This window comes from Eretmochelys imbricata, chromosome 3 (genome assembly GCF_965152235.1).
Source record: "Eretmochelys imbricata isolate rEreImb1 chromosome 3, rEreImb1.hap1, whole genome shotgun sequence".
Taxonomy (NCBI): Eukaryota; Metazoa; Chordata; order Testudines; family Cheloniidae; genus Eretmochelys; species Eretmochelys imbricata.
Genome location: NC_135574.1, coordinates 83,379,778 through 83,404,611, shown reverse-complemented (window position 1 = coordinate 83,404,611; position 24,834 = coordinate 83,379,778). Strand labels below are relative to the sequence as shown.

Here is a 24,834-nt window from a genome sequence, read left to right as displayed (position 1 = left end):
TTGTAGTCCCCGATTCAGTGTAAATGATTTTTAAAGGCACATTAGATTTTCTCCCCCTCATGATGTCATCACAGGCTGGAGTCATTATTGAATTAGTAACCTCACCTCTAGAGTTAAAGGTGCATTAAATGTGCATTTCCATACCTTAATATGTTTGGATTTCTTTTAAGATTATATCACCAATATGTACTTCAATCCTTCTCCAGTTATTCATTGTTTTTAATCCAGGAATTTCCTTTTTAAAATGTTAAAATTTCACACATGAACACTAAACAAGAAACCCAGAATAACGTTACAATGTGATATTTCTAATGATCTTTTAAAATTACATTTATAATATGTAATTAACTTTTTGGGCTAGATTCAGCAGTACATTCTGGCTGATTTAACCAAATCAGAAGCAGCATAAAATGACCAGAGGGTACTAGTCAGTTTCCCCCAGGTACTACTCCCCACATTCCACTATGCACACCTCTCCCATAATTTCTCTCTTCTTCCCACCCCCATACTTCTTCCCTACTCACACTCCTCGTTATTTCCTCTCTCCTCCTGCCCCACACAATCACCTACACCGTGCGTGCACACACAAATTTCTCCCAATTACCCTCTCCATTGAGTAGATCTAGAAGCCTAGAGCCGGCACACCCTCTGGAAGCGGCTTCTAGATGGGGGATTCGGGGGGGGGTCTCTGTGTTCTGCTGCCCACAGGCACCACCCCCACAGCTCCCATTGGCCGCAGTTCCCGGACAGCAGGAACTATGGAGTTGGCGCTTGGACAGTGCGCGGAGACCCCACACCTCCCCCGGGGCCGTAGGGCCGTTACAGCCACTTCTGGGAGCAGCACAGAGTGAGGGCAGGCAGGAAGCCTGCCTTAGCTCGCTGTGCTGCCGGCGGTGGTGGCTGGGAGCCCCCGGGCCCTTTTAGATCACCAGGACTCCTGGGCAATTGCCCTCTTTGCCCCCCGCACTGGTGAGTCTGCTGTGCACTCTCTAGAAGGCTCAGTCAAAATTGCAATCACTGCATTCAATGAAGCGCAATGACTATTCTACTTCTATTCCCCAGATGACACAAGAGAAAGCAAGATCACGATTCTAACACCATCTCTACACCAGTCAATGGAGAAGGAGTTGCATGCGACTGAGAGAAGAAATTAAAACTCATGAACAGCTGCACTCCATCTGCATGTTGGGGAACTGAGGGAAACAAAATACCTTGTGTTGCTTCCTCTGGACCGGTCCAGTTGTGCATCACCCCGACACTGAAATTTGCAAAATGGCTAAATTTGCTCTTAGTGAATAGAGAAGTACTTTTTTGTCTCATAACAATCATCTGAAGGGAGTATGACAATTGTAAGAGCTTGGATAACAATCAAGGCCAGAATTTTTTCAAGCTCAGATTGTCAGTTTTGTACGAGTATTTTGAAAGAGGGGGAAAAGTCTCTCTTATTAATATACTAATATGCAGAACCACCCATATGACTTAAGTAAATTCATATGCAATTAGCTGAAAGAATTCGAAGTACAGTAGAATCTCAGAGTGATGAACACCTCAGGAATGGATGTTGTTTGTAACTCTGAACAAAACGTTACGGCTGTTCTTTCAAAAGTTCACAAATGAACACTGACTTAATACAGCTTTGAAACTTTACTATGCAGAAGAAAGATGCTGCTTTCCCTTTATTATTTAGTCGTTTATGTTTAACACCGTACTGCACTGTATTTGCTTTTTTTTTTTCCTTTTCTCTTTTTTGTCATTGTCTCTGCTGTTGCCTGAATGGATACTTCCGGTTCCGAATGAGGTATGTGGTTGACTGGTCAGTTCGTAACTCTGGTGTTCATAACTCTGAGGTTCTACTCTATATGGTTGTATACAAACACTAAACAAATACTGCATTACTAATAGATCCACTCATTTAAATTATGGATTCCTGAACTGGCTTAGAAATAAATACTGTAACTGTGCAGGGAAGGCCCAAATAAAGGAAGTATAGCATGCAGCTAAAAGAGGGGATGACTATTCTAACTTTAGTCAACAAGAACATTAAAGAAACAGCAAAATTGTTACCCTGAGTGTTTCATAGTACTGTATTCATCTATCAGTTGGTGAGAAAGGACTGAAGACAGATTTTTAAAAAGGAGAAAAAAACAGACTTAAAAAATTAAAAATATGTTCTTGTTCTAATATATGCAAGTGTAAGATCCACTCCAACTCTATGCTCTGGAGAAGCTTTTTCTCCTTTTTCAACACGATCCCACTCTCCAAACCCTCTAACTAGCTGGCTTCCATTGGGCTATCTTAATTTAAACTAAGAGCTGGAATACGTGACAGTTTCAAGTTTCTGCCCAGTGTTCTTCCTTAAATCAGCTGATGACATACAGGCCAAGGGCACCGTAACAGGTGGGGCCAGGAGTACTGCCCCACCCCACCCCCCACTTTTTACCAGCCATAAGAGAGAGCAACGGAGAAGGGGTGGAGAGGAGCAAACAGAGGGCGGGATCTTGGGGGGAAGAGGTGACAGGGGAGCAGGGCCTCAGGGGAAAGGATAGTGCGAGGGTGGAGACTTAGGGAGAAGGAGCGGTGGGGGACAGAGCCTCGGGGAGAAGGGGTGGTGCAGTGTCGGAGTCTCAGGTGAAGGGACAGCGGGGGGGGGAGTGGAGCCACAGTTCAGGAACACACAACCCACCCCACCCCCACCCCCCCCCCACACACACACACTTTTAGGGACCTTCTGCCACTCCTGGTACAGGCAGAGTGTATCCTTTACTCCTAAATCAGAGGTTCTCAAACTGTGGTCCGCAGACCACCAGTGGTCCGTGAGCTCCATTCAGGTGGTCCGCGGATAGTTCCCTCTAAGGTGCACACCTTGGCTGCCACACACGAGAGAATGAAGAGCCACCCATCTAATTAGTGGAGGTGCAGGCGTGGCTCCACTAATTAGGTGCCTGGACCCTGAAGATGCACATGTAAGGTGAGGTGGTGGCCTTGTGGGAGAATAGGGGGTAGGTGGGAGGGGGCAGTGGGGTGACAAGAGGGGGTGGGGGGAAATTTGGGATGTGCAGGCCAGAGAAAGAGGCAGGGGTAAGAAGCCGGTACCAGCCCGTACGCTGCCGACGTTAAAGCTTTAACATCGCAGCCCCTTCCCAGCCTCAGCTTTGTGGCTGCTGTGGCAGAGGAGAGACCTCTCCCCACCCTCCTTCCCAGTCCCAGTTCGGGGGCTGCCGTGGCGGTGGGGAGAGGGCACATCCATCACATTAGAAAGGTAAGAATACAGATATTAAAATAGGAGTTGTGTGCTTTTATCTGTAGAACAAAAAAAGTTTATATATATATATATATATATATATATATATATATAGTGCTTTTATCCAAAACGCTTTACAATAGTTAGCTAACGGTACAAGCAACATTTGGAAAGATCATTAAGTGGTCCTCTGAGACCCTCAGCAATTTTCAAGTGGTCCACAAAGATTGAGAACCACTGTCCTAAATGATTAAGCATTTTGGGCCACTTTCCTCCATTGCCTTGCATACATGTAATTATTTACACATGTGCAAAGTCTGTGTAAAACAATATTCTGATTTTGCAATATTTTACACACAAGGTTGCCCAGGGGTCAATGCAGCACAAAATAAGGCATTTTAACTTTACACAGACTTCTAACCTGCCTGTGAAAGATAACAAGGGTGTCTTCATATACTCCATTAAGGAAAGAAAACAACAACAATTTTGTACAAAAGCAACTTTAAATGGGTTGCCTTGCATGTAAGTCATGAGTGAGGAAATTCAAAATTAAGCCTTCCTCGCCATATTCAATTTGCTCTGTAAAATGTGTATTCACCATTACTGAAATATCCAAAAAATATTACCTACCATTCTCTAATTCATACATAATTGGTACAATCTTTACATTCCAGTAGTTTTCTTCCTCTTCTGTTTCATTTACTCTTGAGTCATTCTCTGAGCCTTCAAAATACATTTAAAACATAATCATATATTAGGTGGAGGTTTTAACTGCAGCACAAATAAACTTTTACAAGTATTTTATGCACCAGGTTAACTGAAAATGTTGCAATTTGCTGACTTCTGATTTGTCCCCCAATCCCAATTTTTTAAATTTAAACTCTCTCAAAAATAAACCCTTCAAACAGAAATCAGATTGGATGCCTTTCTAAAAGGTATGCTCTTGTTCAATCAGAAGCCGAGGATCAAGATCAAGCCTTCATAAAGCAGCACTGGTGAAATTCTATGGCCTGTGTTATATAAGTCAAACTGGATCATCATAATGGTTCCTTTTGGCCTTAAAATCTATGAATTTATTAACTCAATTTTCAAAATTGTGGTAAATAACTTATTATAGCATTATTATAATAGTGGCCAGATGTCGTCTTTGATTACAGGGATATAAGTTTGAAGTACGAATGAAGGAAGGACCATTTCCCTCAACTCAGAAATCCCATTCTTTACACCCGCCATCCAAAATCTAGCAGAAAAACCTGGACTAGGAATAATATGCCTTCATATGATCTGTACAGTGTTAATTATAGCCAGCTGATCAGAATGCTCAAGCGAGTGTGGTAGTGCTATCCCTTTTGGTTCAAGCAGTTAGACAATATTTGCTGTGTCATGGGTTGTTTCTATTAGTAGAAAAAATGTATGAGAATAAGGTATATTCTTTGAGGCAATCATTATTTACAAATGTTAGCCCATATATATATTAGGCATTATATACACCACATTAATAGGTATTAATTGCACGGTATTAATAGAATATACATTATATATATTTGTAAGTGGTGGGAAGTTATGTTAATAGAATGTATTATGCTCTCCCAACAATTCTGTTCACCCATGTCAAGAATACCACCGTATTTTGCAAAGCTGAAGTCAGCTTTGAACTTGAAAATAAGAAACTTGTCAAAGGCAAAATACATTAATGTTCTGCCCCAGTACAAACGGGGGAGGTACCTTCCACAGTAGTCGACAGACTAGTACGTGGACTACTAGTATACAAAAGAAAGATAAGGAAGGTACAGAATAACTGGGAAAAACTGGTGAGTTGGATTTTAGTGATGTAGAGAGAGTTTTGTAACTTGTAAAAATTGTCAAAAAAATGGGTGATTGGGCAACAAAATGGCAGGTAAAATTAAATTTTGATAAGTGCAAGGCAATGCACATTAGAAGACAAAATCCCAACCATACATACAAAATGATGGGATATAAATTAACTGTTACAACTCAAGAAAGATCTCAGAGTCATCATAGCTAGTTCTCTAAAAATATCTGCTGAACATTCAGCAGCAGTCAAAAAAACCTAACAAAATGTTAGGAACGTGGCAAATAATATGTCATAATACCACTACATAAATTCATGGTATACCCACACCTTGAATACCATGTACAGTTCTGGTCACCCTCTCTGAAAAAAAGATACCTTTCTCTGTACCTTTTCCAATTCTAACGTAACAAAAATGATTAGGGGTATGAACAGCTTCCATATAAAGATGGATGAAAAAGACTGGGACTGTTCAGCTTGGAGAAGAGACAGCTGGGGGCGGAATATGACTGAGGTCTATAAAATCATGAATAGCATGGAAAAAAGTGTTATTTACCCCTTCACATAACACAAGACCCTAGGGTCACCTCATGAAATTAATAGGCAGCAGATTTAAAACAAACACAAGGAAGTACTTCTTCACACAGCACACAACCTGTGGAACTCATTGTTAGGGGATGTTGCGAAGGCCAGAAGTATAACTGGGTTCAAAAAAGAATTAGATACTTTCATGGAGGATAGGTCCATCAATGGCTATTAGCCACTATGGTCAGGGATGCAATCCCATACTCTGGGTGTCCCAAAACCTCTGACTGGCAGAAGCTGGGACTGGACAACAGGGGATGACTCACCTGATGATTGAGAGGGAATGAACAGAACAAGGCAATTATCTGGCACTGGCCACTGATGGAAGACACCCCTGCCGCCCTACAGCTCTGTTGCTAACTGGCCTGGCAATGAGGCCTGTATTTTGGGTGCTGGCTCCTGTCATCTCAGCTATCTTACTCCAAAAATGAACTTAACTGCTTCTTACATTTATCCTGAATGAAATGCAGCTGTAATGCCCACTGGCTTCACTGAGGTTTCACCCAACCTCCATAATAACAGTATATATCCAAAAAACACGTGAGACTTCCAAAGCAGACTGTGAAGAACTTCAAAAAGATCTCACAAAACTAAGCGATTGGGCAACAAAATGGCAAATGAAATTTAATGTGGATAAATGTAAAGTAATACACATTGGAAAAAATAACCCCAACTATACATACAATATGATGGGGGATAATTTAGCTACAACTAATCACGAAAGAAAACTTGGAGTCATCGTGGATAGTTCTCTGACAATGCCCACGCAGTGTGCAGTGGCAGTCAAAAAAGCAAACAGGATATTAGGAATCATTAAAAAAAGGGATAGAGAATAAGACAAAGAATATCTTATTGCCCTTATGTAAATCCATGGTACGCCCATATCTTGAATACTGCATACAGATGTGGTCCCCTCATCCCGAAGAGGATATACTGGCATTAGAAAAGGTTCAGAAAAGGGTAACTAAAATGATTAGGGGTTTGGAACAAGTCCCACATGGAGAGATTAAAGAGGCTAGGACTTTTCAGCTTAGAAAAGAGGAGACTAAGGGGGGATATGATAGAGGTATATAAAATCATGAGTGGTGTGGAGAAAGTGAATAAGGAAAAAAGTTATTTACTTGTTCCCATAATATAAGAACTAGGGGCCACCAAATGAAATTAATGGGCAGCAGGTTTAAAACAAATAAAAGGAAGTTCTTCTTCACACAGCACACAGTCAACCTGTGGAACTCCTTGCCTGAGGAGGTTGAGAAGGCTAGGACTATAACAGGGTTTAAAAGAGAACTAAATAAATTCATGGAGGTTAAGTCCATTAATGGCTATTAGCCAGGATGGGTAAGGAATAGCGTCCCTAGCCTCTGTTTCTCAGAGGGTGGAGATAGATGGCAGGAAAGAGATCACTTGATCATTACCTGTTAGGTTCACGCCCTCTGGGGCACCTGGCATTGGCGACTGTCGGTAGACAGGATACTGGGCTGGATGGACCATTCTTATGTTCTTAAATGTGAGGTTTGTGATATCAAGATATAATTCCACATTACAACACACAATATAAATGTTTCTCTCCCTGAGACTTAAGCTAAATGGAGTGTTTCTTTGGTGGTGGTGGTGGCATAGATGCTCTCTGGAGTACCTCAAAACTGAAGTGGAGATTTTCAAAAGTACCTCAGGGATTTAGAAACACAAGTCTCATTGATTTTCAATGGGATTTGTGCTCCTAAATCCTTTAGATGCTTTTGAAAATCTTATTACTAGCTCCAATGGTGACATCTTGAAGGCAGCAGTTGGCTTGTTATACAGGAAACAGAAAAAGGTTCAGAGAGGATGGCTACTAAAAGAGAGAAGAGGATTTTGAGAGGATTAAAAAAAAATCATATTGCTAAGGCTCCTGAAAATTTTCTTGGACCTTTTTATTGGCTAGTTTCAAGGTGAACGATCTGTAGTATATTATTTTAGCTAATGGTGAACCTCAAATATCTGAGAATTTTCAAACATAATATTTTGTCTCCTTTACTCCATTAATATAAAATATCCTTAAAATACTATCCACAGCCCAGAGGAGTGGTATCGAACAGGTGACTGAAAACTGAACCTTGAATTAAGTTTTTTCACTTCCCAAATTGACAGGAATTAGGTGCAGTGTGGAGTTGGGGCACTTGCTTCTTAGGGGAATTTTGGAAAAAAATAACTCTAAATTGGTTTACAGCAGCATCAATTGACCAGAAGCATAACTCACTAAGTTCCAAGCCTCTTGGCCAGAGAAGAACAACACTGAGAAGGTAGTGAGGACCATACTTAAACAAAGAGTAGATTGTACATAATGACAACCAAAAACTAAACAAGATCTCCATGAAGGTGCAGTGAGTTCTACCAAATTCTCTACAGACATGAAACCTGCAGTCTAGACTCCATCAGATTGTCCCACATCTTCTGGCCTCCTTTGATTCCATTTTGAAAAAGGGTTGGATTGGTCATATCCCATGAGCAAAGAACATCCCCAGCATGGGGAAGTCCTTAGCTGGTACCGTGGCTGTTCCAAAGCCCGCTGAAGGCAGTGGGAACCTTTCTATTGACTTCAGTGGGCTCTGGATAAGGTCCATAGAGAGAGTTCCTCCCTTATCACCCTTGCACAGAGAATGAGAGGGGGTGGAGAGGAAAACCAAGGAGAGGATCACGAGTAAGTGCTCTGGCTATTCTCTCCTGGTGGACACCCTCTTAGGGCTATTGTAGAGCCAGCCTGCAGTCTCCCTGCACTCTGCAGAGCAGAGACTGGATGTAACAGGAAATGTGGGCCACTATTTATTAAGTCTTGTGGCATGTTTCTCTTATTCCAAAATTATTCAAACTCTGTTGTAAATCAGTCTTTTTTTATCTCAATGTTTTAATCACGGAATCCAAAGAAACAGTTACAATAAATTTCTAGTTCAAGATAACTTGTAGGATTTACTTTTTCAAAAAAAAAAATAGCTGGAAAACAAAGTTCAGACATTACTTGGTTGAATAAAGTGATCCAATCTGTAAATACCAGAGTATTAGACAGATAAGATGGGTGAGGTAATATATGTTATTGGTCCAACTTCTGTTAGTGAAAGAGACAAGCTTTCAAGCTACACAGACCTCTTTTTCAGGTCTGGAAAAGGTACTCAGTGTCACAGCTAAATACAAGGTGAAACAGACTGTTTAACATAAGGAGTTAACACATTCGAAGGGACCATTCAAAGCAATTTACTCTGTTAATACCCCTGAAGTCACAGGACAAAAAAGGGGGCGGGGTGGCTAGTGGTTTACAGATTGTTGTAGTAAACCATAATGCCAGTGTTTTTATAAAAAGACCATGATTTTTAGTGTCTAGCAGTTAGGAATTTAAGCTTCCAGGACTATCTTTTGATAGCGTTGTGCAGGTTTCCTTTGAGGATGAGAACTGAGAGGTCAGATATGGAGTGATCATTTTGTGAAAAGCATTCACCCATGGGTGATAGGGTATTTTTGTCTTTTATCATTTTTCTGTTAGAGTTCATTTGAGAGCATAGTGAATGTCTGGTTTCACCCATAAAGCTCTCATTGGGGCATTTAGCACACTAGATGAGGTATATCATGCCTTGTTATAGGCATGTGTAAGACTCATGGATCTTGAAAAGTGTATTGGGAGAGTATTGATTATTGTAGCAGTGGAGATATGACTGCAGGTATAATATCTGTTATAGCAGGATCAGAAGAGAGGATTCAGGAAAGATTCCTTTTAGGATGTGGTCACCCTAAAGTGTGGGTTGTAATTTTTAGTGATACCCCATAGGGGATTCCAGTGTGGGGTAGTGGGTGACAACTATCGGTATGGAGCCAAAGAGGTTTTTTCCCCTGTATTGAAGTATGCTCTCTCAGGGTATCTGGATGGTCCGTTCCATGATGCAATCTACTCCCCTCAGGTGGGGTGTCCTTGTTTGAAGGCAGTTTTAAGTGTGTATCACGGACTTTCTTCCTGAAGCCTATTCTGTGATATCTGAAGGCCTGGCTGTAAATAACAGATTTTTTTAGTGTGTTTGGGGTGGTTTCTGGATCTGTAAATGTGTGTTAACTACTTATGCTAAACAATCTGTTCCAGCATGTATTTAGCTGTGACACTCTGAGTATCCTTCCCAGACCTGAGGAAGAGTTCTGTGTAGCTTGAAAACTTGTCTCTTTCATCAAAGGAAGTTGGTACAATAAAAAAATATTACCTCACCTACTTTCTCTCTCTAATATTCTGGGACCAACGTGCCTATGGTGACACTGGAAACTCCAGAGCACGAATAATTTTATTTGACAGACTCCTTACCTGATCAGAAACTGTGTCTCCTGACAGCATGTGCAAACTAATGTAAGAATCTGCACAGTTCATTCATTGTATAAATCTTAGTGTAGTAATTATTTTACAAGAACAGAATATACAATATAATAATAACGTAAGAGTTAAGAGGCTTTCTTCCTGTGATCAGTGTCTCAAGCCTTAAATCTGTGCGTCTGTACTGAGAGCATTTGGTTGGGTGAAACAAGGAGGATTAAGATTCATAACTGACCATTTTAAATGGTTTCACTTTTAAAAATCAAAATTCTGTAGCTTAATTTTCACTATTCAATGTGCCCATTGTAAAAATTTATAATATCTATTTCTAGGGCTTATGTAAAATGGCTGCTGTTTCATGTAAAATATACTGGACAGATAGGATTTTTAAAAGATTATTTCTTTTGCAGACTTTTTTCATTCCCAAATGAAATGAGCTGATAGTATTGTTTAGGTTCCAAATGACTAGTAGCTCATTTAATAAAACACTGCACAGAATTTGCCATGAAGGGAAGCTCTGCTCTGAACAATGTAAGAGAACAGAGGTGAAATATGAGTATTAGAAAAGCTCACAGTGCTGCTTCCTGCCACAGTCTAGATGCAGATGAATTACTTTTCCTCCGCCCTTATGATTCTGACACCCCATCCCTGAATTCATGTAAAAAACTCAATATTGCAAGAATGTATGTAGCAACTTTATACACCTGATTAGTCCCAATGAATAAGATTATTTGTGTGCATGTTTGCAGTGTGAGGGTAAAAGGTCACACTAAAAACTAAAATATGCTGTAAATCTAAAAGGTTATTCAGTTTTCATCAGAGCATAGAGCAGTCTCTCTCTTAAATCTCTCACATACACCAAAAAAACATGGAATCCAAAAACCAAAAGTAATTTAATTAAAATCAGGTATTTTCATACTACATGTTTCCACAATACCTTTTGAACCTCCCTGAAAAAAAATCATAAGTAGCCTTTAACATGCAATATTAATTCAAACAACAAAAATTAGAAGCACAAAATGTTGTGATTATTCAAAAAGACAACAATATAAAAACAATAAGGCTTTGTATTTCTCAGTCTTGGAAGATTTTTTTTTGAAGTGTTGGTGAAAATTAATAGTTTCAGTACGTTAGTGATAGTCCTTAATCTTCTAACTGTGTAAATTATGATTCAACGGGATACCGATACTCAAGCAAAAAGTTCAGCAAAAAAGTTTTCTGTCTCAGTGGTTTATAGGTCTTAACCACAGCTTCACATTCTGGTCACAAAGAAATGACATTAAATCGTCTGCATTTATTGGTTGCTGTTTTTAGCATGTAAATACAAGAGCCTTAGCAACACTGAGTTTTAGAGAGGGACACAGTACCTGATTAATCTTTTTAGCTTCTTTACAGAATACCCTCTGCCCACAAGCACACTAAACTTAAAATACACTATTTCCTCTCTAAAATGTTATAGGTAAAAGTGTATCGCTGAAGTCATATTTGAAAATATCTACATTTCAGTGAGAGATTTTTTGTTGTTGTACACAAATCAGGAGGGAAATGTAAATCTGAGTTGATATTGGTATCCCATAATTTATTCTGGAGATAGCTGAAGCCCAAATGTGTGTCTGACCTAACAAAACTGAAGCATTTTATTTTATTTTATTAATAGGGTTCTTAATCAACTAAATTTGAAAATAAAAAGTTCTGCTAATACATATGGCCTCTTCCGTAATATATACAAATTTATGACACTTATGTACATGTAAAACATGAGCAACAAACTACTGATCACTTCCTGTAAAACCATAAGCACCCACAACTTCAACTAAAGTCACTGCAAGTAAAGTGAAGTGCACCTCACAGGAGGCACTCAGCATCTTCCAGGATCAAGCCCATACTTAAAGAAATATAGCTTTAAAAACAAGCAAAACAGCTGCTGTACGTTTACCAAGCATTTGTAACTGTGCACTTTTAACTTGCATGTTAAAAATATTATAAGAGAAAAGTTATTTATTGACTATCTGATACGCAACTACAACAAAATTCACACGCACAGAAAAAAAGTTGAGGGCCATAACCTCAGCTGGTGTAAACTGGTATAGCCTCATTTTGCCCTAGGTATTCATACCCTTTACACTGGTGGTCCAAATTCTCAAGGCAAAATATAAGAAAATTAGTACTTCTGAAACATCAGGAAATCACATTTAACGGCTCTAAAGGTCAAATATATTAAATCTCAAATCTTCTTCTGGATCTACAAAAAATTTTAACGTTTTTTAAAAAGCACTGTCCAGTGATGCATAAAGAAACGAAAAAAGGGAAACACAGAAATTGAATGATTTCTGCTTGTGTGAACTTCCATCTGCAAATGCAAGTAAGGTCAGGCTTGACAAAGCCCTGGCTGGGTTGATTTAGTTGGGGATTGGTCCTGTTTTGAGCAGGGGGTTGGACTAGATGACCTCCTGAGGTCCCTTCCAACCCTGATGTTCTATGATTAAGTGTTGTAAGCAAAGAAAAACAGGACCAGAAAAATGAATTGAGAAGAGATTTCAGAATATTGTACCTGCTTTGCTTCCTGATTTATTCCAGCCACTGCTGCTTGGATTTGATGAAGCCTTGTCACCATTTTTAATTTGGTCACTAAAAGAAATAGGCACACAAAAAAAAATTCTACTAAAGTACAATAACCAAAATGTTTCCTTCTCCAAATGCAATACCTAAAAGAACACTGTACACTATAATTAATAAGTCAATATATTTTTACACTTTCCAGTTAAATTATTATTTTGACCATTCATACAAATCAATTATATTTAAATAGAAAACTTTCCATGACATTTAAGAAGGAAAACTACAAAAACAATAACACATTTATGCCACAAGATGTCACTATTATGGAATGTAAAAACTGATGTGTTTCTATTTGTAGACATAACACTGAAAGCTGAAGAAACACATTTCACACAGATCTATTTTTTATTGTTATCAAACTAAATTTGGACTCATCTAATTTTAAAACTTGTAAAATCAGCATTTTACAGAGCCTTAATATAGGGAATATGATAGAGCAGGGGTGGGCAAACTTTTTAGCCAGAGGGCCACATCAGGGTGCGAAACTGTATGAAGGACTGGGTAGGGAAGGCTGTGCCCCCCAAACAGCCTGGCCTCCTTTTCACCCCCTCCCACTTCCCACCCCCTGACTGTCCCCCTCAGGACCACCCCCGCTCCTTGTCCCCTGACTGTCCACTCCTGGGACCCCCCTGTCCCAAATCGCACCCCCCCCCCCCGCCCCAGGACTCCCATGCCCTATCCAACCCCCCTGTTCCCTGACCGCCCCATCACAGGACCTCCACCCCATCCAACCACCCCCTGCTCCCTGTCCCCTGCCTGCCCCCTGGGACTCCCGACCAAACCCCCCCACCGCCACATGTGTGCCACTGTCACCCCCTTACCATGCCGCTCAGAGCAGAGGAGGGGCCGGGGACTAGCCTCCCAGGCCAGGAGCTCAGGGGCCGGGCAGGACGGTCCCGCGGGCTGGACATGGCCCACAGGCCATAGTTTGCCCACCTCTGTGATAGAGTGATTTGTGTTTATCAAAATAGTTTGTGCGCTAAAAATTTGTATTGAATATAACAGCATTCTTCAAAGACTGGGGGAACAACTCAGTTGACCAACGTTCATCAGCGGAAAAGTTCTAATTTCCAAGTCTCTGAGAGAGCTATTGCTCATTGCATATAATGACTGTTCTTTTTGTCCATATACTACTGTAACCGCACCACCTAGCCCCTGGTTTGTAAAGCAATTTTGAACATAACAGTTATACTGGGTCAGACCAATGGTCCATCTAGCCCGACATCCTGTCTTCCAACAGTGGCCATTGCCAGGTGCTTCAAAGGGACTAAACCGAACAGGCAGTCATTGAGTGATCCATCCCCTGTCCTCTCCTCCCAGCTTCTGGCAGTTAGAGGCTAGGGACACCAAGAGCATGCATTGCATCCCTGACCATCTTGGCTAATAGTCATTGATAAATTCATGGAAGATAGGTCTAACTAATTCTTTTTTGAACCCTGTTATAGTTTTCTGGCTTTCACAACATCCCCTGGCACTGAGTTCCACATGTTCACTGTGAGTTGTGCGAAGAAGTACTTCCTTTTGTTTGTTTTAAACTTGTTGCCTATTAATTTCATTGTGACACCCCAGTTCTTGTGTTATGTGAAAGAGTAAATAACACTTTCTCCACACCATTCATGATTTTATAGACCTTTATCATATCCCCCCCTTAGTCATCTCTTTTTTGCAAGCTGAAACATCCCAGTATTTTTGCATAATGCTATTCTTTGATGTGTAAAAATTCCTATTCATTATGTGATCAGTTTTCGTTTGGACAAAAAGGAAACTAATGCATAATTTCAGCATCTGCGTTCTGTTGTGTTTGCCATAACTCTATATATGTGCCAAAATTGCACTGATATTTAAAAACACAAGTAGTAAACTCCCATTAAAAAGAGAAAGTTTCTCTTCTTTAGATTCTTATTTATTTATCAACGAAGACATCATGGTCAAGGTGGTGTACATCTATGTTTTCTATTTTCAGCATGCATTTAAGTTAACACATTTTGTTCCAACTATAGCTCACATACTGATACAATTCATCCCCTTAAATGTCCTTCAGATAGAGAATAGAGATGTGCAAACAATGCTATTGGAAAGGTCTTATCTGTTAATTGGACTTCTCTAAGGTTTAAAGTTAAACACTTATTTAAGTATTTTGCTGGTTTGAGGCCTAAATGCCTGGCAGTCCAGATAGTAGATAAAAGTTACTCTATCAACAGATGAAGACAGAATAAAAAACAAAACTTTTGTAAGTTTACTCAGCCTACGAAGTGGGCTAGACTGGCTGACTCTGCTTGATTAGAAACTTCTCAGGAAATTATGTTATAGTGGAGCACCGGTTCCACGTTAGAAAGTGCTGCTAAAACTTAATTATTTAAAAGGACAACTTTTCCAGGGTCACGTCTACACCATAAACTTAAGTCGACCTGTGCTAGATCAACTTACAGCCACTGCAGTAATTACTGAGATGGCTGATGTCCACGCTGCCCTCCTTTCAGTGGTGCGTGTCCTCACCAGGAGCGCTTCTACCAACTGAAGAAGGGGACAGTGGGGAGCTGAGAGCTCTGCCAGGAGCGGGGGGCAGCCACCTGGGCTTCTTGACTCCCTGAGCGAGGAGCAGGAACAGGGGGCAACCAGAGCCCACCAGGCTTTCTTGTCACTTTCACGGCTCCAGCATAAAGCCCTGAAATTGACAAGAATGGCAGCCAACAGCTGATGTAAGTAAGGCAGTGTTTACATAGACACTGCAGCGCCCCAACTACACCAACATAAGCCCTACACCTATCCTGGAGGTGGAGTTATGTCGGCGTAGTAGGGCACTTACATCGGCGGGAGCAAGGCTGTAGTGTGTACACTGACATATTTAGGTCGATATAAGCTGCCCTGTGTCAACCTGTGTAGTGTAGATCAGAGCTAGGTGCTCTAAAATCCTCATTCTTACTCAGATTCTCTTGAAATTTGCTGTGCCTCATAAGCGTGCTAGGTAGGGTTAGGCACCCACATTTATGATCTTGGGAACCCCATGCTCAATAGGTACAACTCTCCCTCCAAACACCAACATTTTACAAAATCAACAGGTTATAAATTTTTTTTGCACACACCTGCAGCTCAGACCATGATGCTAATCATCTCCAATTAAGCTCAATCTCTCTGCATGGATCTCAGCTAGTGCATGGCACCCACTACCCCTTAAGGGAAGCAATATTGAAAAAGTTAGAAGAATCTGAATGTTTAGAATGGCATGTACTAAACACTCGCACACCGAAGTTATTGAAATGAGAGAGTGCAGCAAGGCTACGAAAGAGGATTTCTAGGCAGCCCATTGTTAGATTATGTGGGTAGCTCAAGGGGACATGCTGTGGCACTGGCCACTGAATCTGAGCTATCCCCATGCACTGTAAATTCAAACCCTACCATTGGCAGAAGTCTGAGAATGATCTGTAGGAATGATGCTACTTTACTACCTGCCTCCATACAGCAGATTTTTACTTTTGGGAAACATGCTCCACTACTATGTACAGCTAATTTAGAAAATACACAACTATTTTCTGAAAGAGAAATTACACGTACTGTATCAAGATATGATTGCTGGGCATGTTGCTACTTTTTCACATAGGGGACTATAATAGCAGAGCCTCATAGAATCATAGAATAACAGAGTCTCCAGAGGTCCCTTCCAACTATCTAGTCCAACCCCCTGCCCAGAGCAGGACCAATCCCAACTAAATCATCCCAGCCAGGGATTTGTCAAGCCTGACATTAAAAACTTCTAATGAAGGGGATTCCACCACCTCCGCAGGTAACGCATTCCAGTGTTTCACCACCCTCCTAGTGAAAAAGATTTTCCTAATATCCAACCTAAATCTCCCCCACTGCAACTTGAGACCGTTACTCCTTGTGCTGTCATCTGCTATGACTGAGAATAGTCTAGATCCATCCTCTTTGGATCCACCTTTCAGGTAGTTAAAAGCAGCTATCAAATCCCCCCTCATTCTTCTCTTCCGTAGACTAAACAATCCCAGTTCCCCCAGCCTCTCCTCATAACTCATGTGTTCCAGACCCCTAATCATTTTTGTTGCCCTTCGCTGGACTCTCTCCAATTTATCCACATCCTTCTTGTAGTGTGGGGCCCAAAACTGGACACAGTACTCCAGATGAGGCCTCACCAATGTCGAATAGACGGGAACGATCACGTCCCTCGATCTGCTGGCAATGCCCCTACTTATACAACCCAAAATGCCATTGGCCTTCTGGACAACAAGGGCATACTGTTGACTCATATCCAGCTTCTCGTCCACTGTAACCCCTAGGTCCTTCTCTGCAGAACTGCTGCCTAGCCATTCAGTCCCTAGTCTGTACCAGTGCATTGGATTCTTCCATCCTAAGTGCAGCACTCTGCACTTGTCCTTGTTGACCCTCATCAGATTTCTTTTGGCCCAATCCTCCAATTTGTCTAGGTCCCTCTGTATCCTATCCCTACCTGCCACCGTATCTACCACTCCTCCCAGTTTAGTATCATCCGCAAACTTGCTGAGGGTGCAATCCACACCATCCTCCAGATCATTAATGAAGATATTGAACAAAACCGGCCCCAGGACCGACCCTTGGGGCACTTCGCTAGATACCGGCTGCCAACTTGACATGGAGCCATTGATCACTACCCGTTGAGCCTGACAATCTAGCCAACTTTCTACCCACCTTGTAATGCATCCATCCAGCCCATACTTCTTTAACTTGCTGACAAGAATACTGTGGGAGACTGTGTCAAAAGCTTTGCTAAAGTCAAGGAATAACACATCCACTGCTTTCCCTTCATCCACAGAACCAGTTATCTCATCATAGAAGGCAATTAGATTAGTCAGGCATGACTTTCCCTTGGTGAATCCATGCTGACTGTTCCTGATCACTTTCCTCTCCTCTAAGTGCTTCAGAATTGATTCCTTGAGGACATGCTCCATGATTTTTCTGGGGGTGAGGTGAGGCTGACTGGCCTGTAGTTCCAAGGATCCTCCTTCTTCCCTTTTTTAAAGATTGGCACTACATTAGCCTTTTTCCAGTCGTCCGGGACTTCCCCCGATCGCCATGAGTTTTCAAAGATAATGGCCAATGGCTCTGCAATCACTTCCGCCAATTCCTTTAGCACTCTCGGATGCAACGCATCCGGCCCCATGGACTTGTGCACGTCCAGTTTTTTTAAATAGTCCCGAACCACTTCTTCCTTCATAGAGGGCTGGCCACCTCCTCCCCATGCTGTGCTGCCCAGTGCAGTAGTCTGGGAGCTGACCTTGTTCGTGAAGACAGAGGCAAAAAAAGCATTGAGTACATTAGCTTTTTCCACATCCTCTGTCACTAGGTTGCCTCCCTCATTCAGTAAGGGGCCCACACTTTCCTTGGCTTTCTTCTTATTGCCAACATACCTGAAGAAACCCTTCTTGTTACTCTTAACATCCTTCGCTAGCTGCAACTCCAGGTGTGATTTAGCCTTCCTGATTTCATTCCTATATGCCCGAGCAATATTTATATACTCATCCCTGGTCATTTGTCCAATCTTCCACTTCTTGTAAGCCTCTTTTTTGTGTTTAAGATCAGCAAGGATTTCACTGTTAAGCCAAGCCGGTCGCCTGCCATATTTACTATTTTTTCTACACATCGGGATGGTTTGTCCCTGTAACCTCAGTAAGGATTCTTTAAAATACAGCCAGCTCTCCTGGACTCCTTTCCCCCTCACGTTATTCTCCCAGGGGATCTTGCCCATCAGTTCCCTGAGGGAGTCAAAGTCTCCTTTTCTGAAGTCCAGGGTCCGTATTCTGCTGCTTTCCTTTCTTCCTTGTGTCAGGATCCTGAACTCGACCATCTCATGGTCACGGCCTCCCAGGTTCCCATCCACTTTTGCTTCCCCTACTAATTCTTCCCGGTTTGTGAGCAGCAGGTCGAGAAGAGCTCCGCCCCTAGTTGGTTCCTCTAGCACTTGCACCAGGAAATCGTCCCCTACACTTTCCAAAAACTTTCTGGATTGTCTGTGCACCGCTGTATTGCTCTCCCAGCAGATATCAGGATGGCTGAAGTCACCCATGAGAACTAGGGCGTGCGATCTAGTAGCTTCTGCGACTTGCCGGAAGAAAACCTCATCCACCTCATCCCCCTGGTCCGGTGGTTTATAGCAGACTCCCACCACAACATCACCCTTGTTGCTCACGCTTCTAAACTTAATCCAGAGACTCTCAGGTTTTACTGCAGTTTCATACTTGAGCTCTGAGCAGTCATACTGCTCCCCTACATACAGTGCAACTCCCCCACCTTTTCTGGCCTCCCTGTCCTTCCTGAACAGTTTATACCCATCCATGACAGTACTCCAGTCATGTGAGTTATCCCACCAAATCTCTGTTATTCCAATCACATCATAATTCCCTGACTTTGCCAGGACCTCCAGTTTTCCCTGCTTGTTTCCCAGGCTTTGTGCATTTGTATATAGGCACTTGAGATAACCCGCTGATCGCCCCTCGTTCTCAATATGAGGCAGGAGCCCTCCCCTCTCACACGCTCCTGCTCGTGCTTCCTCCCGGTATCCCACTTCCCCACTTACCTCAGGGCTTTGGTCTCCTTCCCCCGGTGAGCCTAGTTTAAAGCCCTCCTCACTAGGTTAGCCAGCCTGCTCGCGAAGATGCTCTTCCCTCTCTTCGTTAAGTGGAGCCCGTCTCTGCCTAGAACTCCTCCTTCTTGGAACACCATCCCATGGTCGAAGAATCCAAAGCCTTCTCTCCGACACTATCTGCGTAGCCATTCATTGACTTCCACGATTCGACGATCCCTACCCCGGCCTTTTCCTTCCACGGGAACACCACTTGTGCCTCATACTCCTTTATCCTCCTTCCCAGAGCCACGTAGTCTGCAGTGATCCGCTCAAAGTCATTCTTGGCAGTATCATTGGTGCCCACGTGGAAAAGCAGGAAGGGGTAGTGGCCCGAGGGCTTGATGAGTCTTGGCAGACTCTCCGTCACATCGCGAATCTTAGCCCCTGGCAAGCAGCAGACTTCTGTTTTCCCGGTCAGGGCGGCAGATAGAGGACTCAGTCCCCCTGAGGAGAGAGTCCCCAACCACCACCACCTGCCTCCTTCTCTTGGGAGTGGTGGTCGTGGAACCCTCAACCTTAGGACAGTGCATCTCATGCCTTTCAACTGGTGGAGTCTCCTTCTGCTCCCTTCCCCCAGACGTATCATCTAGGCCACTCCCTGCAATCGTACCTGTGAAGAGAACATGAAAATGGTTACTTACCTGTATCTGCATTGCTGGTACATGGACGTTCCCCCTTCTTCTTCTGGAGGTCACATGTTGCCAAATTCCTTCACCATCCTCCTGTCCCCGCTGCGCAGCCTGCTCTGAATCTTCAGAACCTTGTGCCCGTAGAAGCATATCCTGACTCAGCCTCAGCATTAATCAATTACTACTGATAACTTGAGGTAAGATGAAAGAGTTTGGATAATGTAACCGTGCGGACTTGAGTGTGCTTAATGTCAAGGGGTTCCTGATGTACAGGCCCCTAACACAAGGTGCTCAGTGTATTTTTAGATTCTTATTCCTTTTTTCACGTAGAGCTGGGGAATACTGTAAGAGGGTTTAGGCATTACGAGGAGTAGTAAGTAGGACATGGAGGTGAGTTGTGGGGAGTAGAGGAAGGAGATCTGTCACATTTGCCCCTCCCACGTGTGCCAGAACTGGAGGGCCCTGCCCTGCAGGGAGTCAGACACTCTCTGCCCCCCAGGTGGGGTGTGAGTATTAGGAAAGACTGAGATGTCATCTTTGAGTGTCTCGTCAAAACAAGTGCTTCAAGCTGCCCGAGCGTTTAGTGGTAGATTGCATCAGCCCTGAGGAGGAGGTCGGTGGAGGGGGTCTATGCCTGATCCCTTTGTTCTTCCTCCTCTGCTGGTCCTGTCTGGCAAGATGCGCAAAATAGTGTCCAGTCTGTCAAAGCCTGTAGTGTTTTCTGGGCACTGCTGGTGTATACCGACTGTATATATATACTGTATACAGAGACTTAAGGACACTAAGACAACCCTAAAGTCCATGGAGTTTGGTGTCTGTCTGCTCTGTAAAGAGCGAGGACCCTATGAATGGGAGATCCTGGAGGGTTTGCTAGAGCTTCTGAGGAAACCCCAAGGACTGTAACCACTAGCTTCTGCACATGGTAACAGCCATGGCCATCAACTGGGCCACAGAATCAGAGGCATCCAAGACTGCCTGCAGGGAGGCCCAGGTGACTGTCTTCCCTTCTTCAACCAGTGAAGAGGAGAACTCCTGTCTGGCCTCTTTGGGAAAGCATGCTTTAAAATTTTTGCATTGCCTCCCACATATTAAAATAATATAGCAACCTTGCAAATCATTTAGCCTCCCACGTAGCAACCTAGCAAAGCTTTCTAGTTTGCTATTCAGAATTATAGCCCACCTGTTGAATAGGCTTTTCAGCCAAAACAAGTCCAGCTTTTTGAGGTCCTTTGCCTTGGGCCCGCTTGACCCTGATGGTCCCTCTCATTGGTGGCCACCACCACTAGAGACCTTGGAGGAGGGTGTGAAAACAGAAATTTGTACCCCTTGGCTCGTATGAAGTATTTGTGCTCTGTCCATTTGGCTATGGGAGGGAGGGAAGCAGGGTTCTGCCAGAGCGCTCTAACTGGATCCATGATTGCCTCATTAAGATCCACTCAAGGGAACCCACTACTGACTAAATGTCTAGTAAACTATGTGTTATCTCTTTGACCACTTTGGCTTGGACACCCAAGTTCGAGGCCACCTGCTTTAATAAGTCCTGGTAGGCCTTCTGATCATCTTGAGGTGGGACACACACTGCCTCATCTGGGGAAGAGGAGGAGGTGGCTAAAGCTGGTTGAGGGGCCTCTGCTCCTTCCTCTGTCTCAGCCAAGACCTGTGGGACCTCCTCTTGAGGTTTGGCACTGGGCTCAGCACCAGAGTCTGGGTTAGGGGTCTTACGGCACGGTACCGGAGGTGCCCTACTTTCCAAGGCCACAGAATACGAACGCCTTGAAATGATGCCCTGGATCACGGGAAATCTTCACAGGTTCCAAAAAGTCCATTGCATGAGTGCCGTTCCCCACAGTCCTGGATACCGAGCGTTTGGTGGCACCATAGTGCCTGAGGCTCTCTCAGGATAGGAATGGTATGCAGAGTAGTGCAGGTGGTCCTGACAGTGGAAAGAGAAGGACCCCATTTTGGACTTCGATGAGCTGGAGTGTGGAGACTAAGGTGGTGCCAACCCTCTCGGTGCTGGTGAATGGCATCACGGAGAAGTCTGAACCAGGCTACCATAGGTGGATTTCCCCTACAAGGTGGCTGTGGTGCTGCACGAAAGCTGAAGGATGGCTCTCTGCCACTCATTGGTACCGGTGGTGCCAAGTCCTGAATCTCTGGGGACCCTTGGACTGGAACAGTGAGCAGGTTTCTAGCAGCTGCAAATGCGTCTGGCATTGATGGTACCACGAACTGACTGGTACACTGTCTGCTGGAGGATGGCACTTCCCATGCTAGAGTTAGCAGAGCTGGCGGGAGTACCAAGGCTGACAGAGGTGCCTGTTGCAGTGCCAGAGAGTGAGAGCGGCCTGATACGGCTCTCGCTCTACCCTGATCCCCTTGCCTGCTTCCTTTCAGCACTGGGGGAATGACTTCTCCTGGTGCTTATTCTTATGCACCAGGGAGAAGCAGCAGTGCAGGGACTCTCAGCAAGTGGAAGGAGCACCGTGCAGCAAAGCTGAGGTGTTTGGTGCCGAGTCGAAGCGCAGCTCTGACACTGGTCTTAGGGCAGTCTCCATAAGGAGGACCTTCAACCTCACCCCCTGGTCTTTCTTGGTGCAGGATTTGAAGTCCCTGCAGATCTGGCAACAGTCTTTCCTATGAGCTTCCCCTAAACACATGAGACAGCTCAAGTGTGGGTCACTCAAGGACATTGACTTGCCACTCACAGGGCGTGAAGATGGGTGAACAAGGCCCCAGGGTCAGACAAGCCTCTCCGACTAAGAGTGGAGGCATCCAAAACTCACTAACTACTAAAACTACCACTAACGAACAAACTAAGTAAACTACAATAACTATACACACACACACACACACACACAAAGAAGTAAAACCACTGGGATAAATTGCCTGAGCAATGAGGAAAGTTCCAGCAACTGTCACAGGCAGTAAGAAGGAACAGAAGCGGGAGTGGGTCCCCTTATGCCGGCAGTATGAGCGCACGGCTCCAGAGGGCACTGAAGTTGACTCAACAGATACCACGAAGGAAAAAAATTCCGGCAACTGTGATCGGGGCACGCACACACCTATTTTGGAATGGACAGGTGCAAGCACTCAAAGAAGAACGAATCTTCCTGCCAATCTGGATCAGATTCAGATCAGTGGCCCAGCTAGTCCAATGTCTAATAGCTGCCTGTACCAGAGGGTTCTGAGAAAGGTAAAAGAAATTGTGTACTCAGACATTTACAAAATAGCTTATTCATATGAGAAGTTTCTTCCTAATTCCAAACAGTTAGTGATTAGTTTATGCCAAGAGATATGATATTCTTCATATCACCCATATAAAGTTTTAATCCTTTTTTGACTCCTGCTTTCCCCCTCTGTTTCTGATCCCTTACCCAAGGGAAACAACTGGACTCTGAAACTGAGCTGGGAAACCTCCTGCCCCCACCCCCAGTTTGAATTGCTCAGTCTGTAAGCAAAGGGCTGGGGCCATTTCCCAAACAGAAGGGAAAACAGGGAGGTAGGAAGCAGCCCAAGGGAGGCTGATCTGGAATAGCAGCCAGGATGGACTGAGTCACCCCTCGTCTCTCTCCCCTTGGGCCAAGACCCTGCAGAGTGAGGTCCCAGATTTCCCTACCTTTCTCCCCTCCCACAGCTGCCTGGAGACCCCAGGAGTCTCAGGAGGAGAACGAACTGTGACTTGGCCACTGCTGCCCCACCCGGGCTGCCTGGAAGAGCCATCCCAAGACTAGGAGAGACTTTTTGACTGAGGTCTGACCACTGGGCCTGCTGGGTCCCAGGCAAAGCCCACTATATGCCCCTACACCTCAACCAGAGAGAGCATCTACATACATACAATTATATTACTTTTCACTTATTTGGAAACTTATTTTTCTTTTCTTTTCTTGTTTTAAATCTGATATGTATTGTAGTTAAATATCAGTGACAATTAAATAAAAGTAAAAAGAAATAAGTTCTTCTTGGATATAAAAATTGTTTTTAGACTTTTAATTATAGATGAATGTAACTGGTAATTCTATTCTGCAGTTCAACCACAGACAAAATTCCCCCGGTTTTCATGACAGAACTTGACTGATATTCGCTTTACACGTACAGAACTCCTTTGACATCATATGTGGATCCTAGATGTAGATAGAGCAAAACACCAGAATCAAGATTGGTCATCTGTATCCAGAGACTGTTTCTCAATTTTTCAATTAGTAAGAGACAGCAGTACACAGACTAGCCGTGGGAGAAGGCCAGTTAGGCCCCCCTGGCTCCTAGATCCTGGGACACCTGACCCCTACACAAGCCACACACAGAAGCTTCCTCACCAGGGGAGAGCTCTTAATGGTCTCTTGTTCCTGAGGGATGATTAGAGTGATGTAAGAAAACCAAGAACAGCAAAGAGAACATAATTCCATGTCAGCAAAACTATTAAACCAACCTAACCATCACATTGTGATGTTAAAGTAGAAGACGGTGCTCAGGGGTTGAAATGCTCACGGCCTGGAGATGCAAGGGAAGAGACATAACAAGTAAGTATTAACTTTTTTTCCCCAAAGATATAACAAAGAGGGTTAAGAAAAAAATATAATTACTGTGGGAAAGGCAGTATAGAAGAAGGGCACATTGGATCAGCAATGGCAATAGAAAACTATTGTTTGAGGCACCAGAAGAGAAAGATGGAACACAGGGGAGAGCTTGGGGGATGGAGGAATGGAGGAGAAAGAATAAATAAATAAAGATTAAATAAATGTTTGTAGATATAGTGTATCCTCCTGGTTAACAAACAGAAGCACCACATTTAGTATAAAAGCTATTTTTATTTTCAAAGCAACATGTTTGAATGGGTTACCAACAAATGAGAATTAATCTTTCCTTAGGAAAAACCTAAAAAATAGAAATGCAAAACAAAAGGAAAGACATTCTCTTTTTTTAATACATAACATCTACCTCTATTGAGCCACCCATAATAACTACTGAATATTATTTTCCATTGTGTCAGCTATCCTAGGAACAAAGTGAGAT

General features: G+C 43.2%; 1 protein-coding gene across 1 annotated transcript in view; it reads right to left on the bottom strand.

Moving 5' to 3' along the window:
- Positions 1–24,834, bottom strand: part of ARMC2 (armadillo repeat containing 2) — a 136,079-nt gene that overhangs the window by 88,807 nt on the left and 22,438 nt on the right. The window contains exons 7-8 of the mRNA XM_077812906.1: positions 12,512–12,588; positions 3,872–3,964 (exon numbers count right to left, since the gene is read on the bottom strand). Of these exons, the coding sequence (XP_077669032.1) occupies positions 3,872–3,964; positions 12,512–12,588 (170 nt within the window). The remainder of the gene's footprint in view (positions 1–3,871; positions 3,965–12,511; positions 12,589–24,834) is intronic.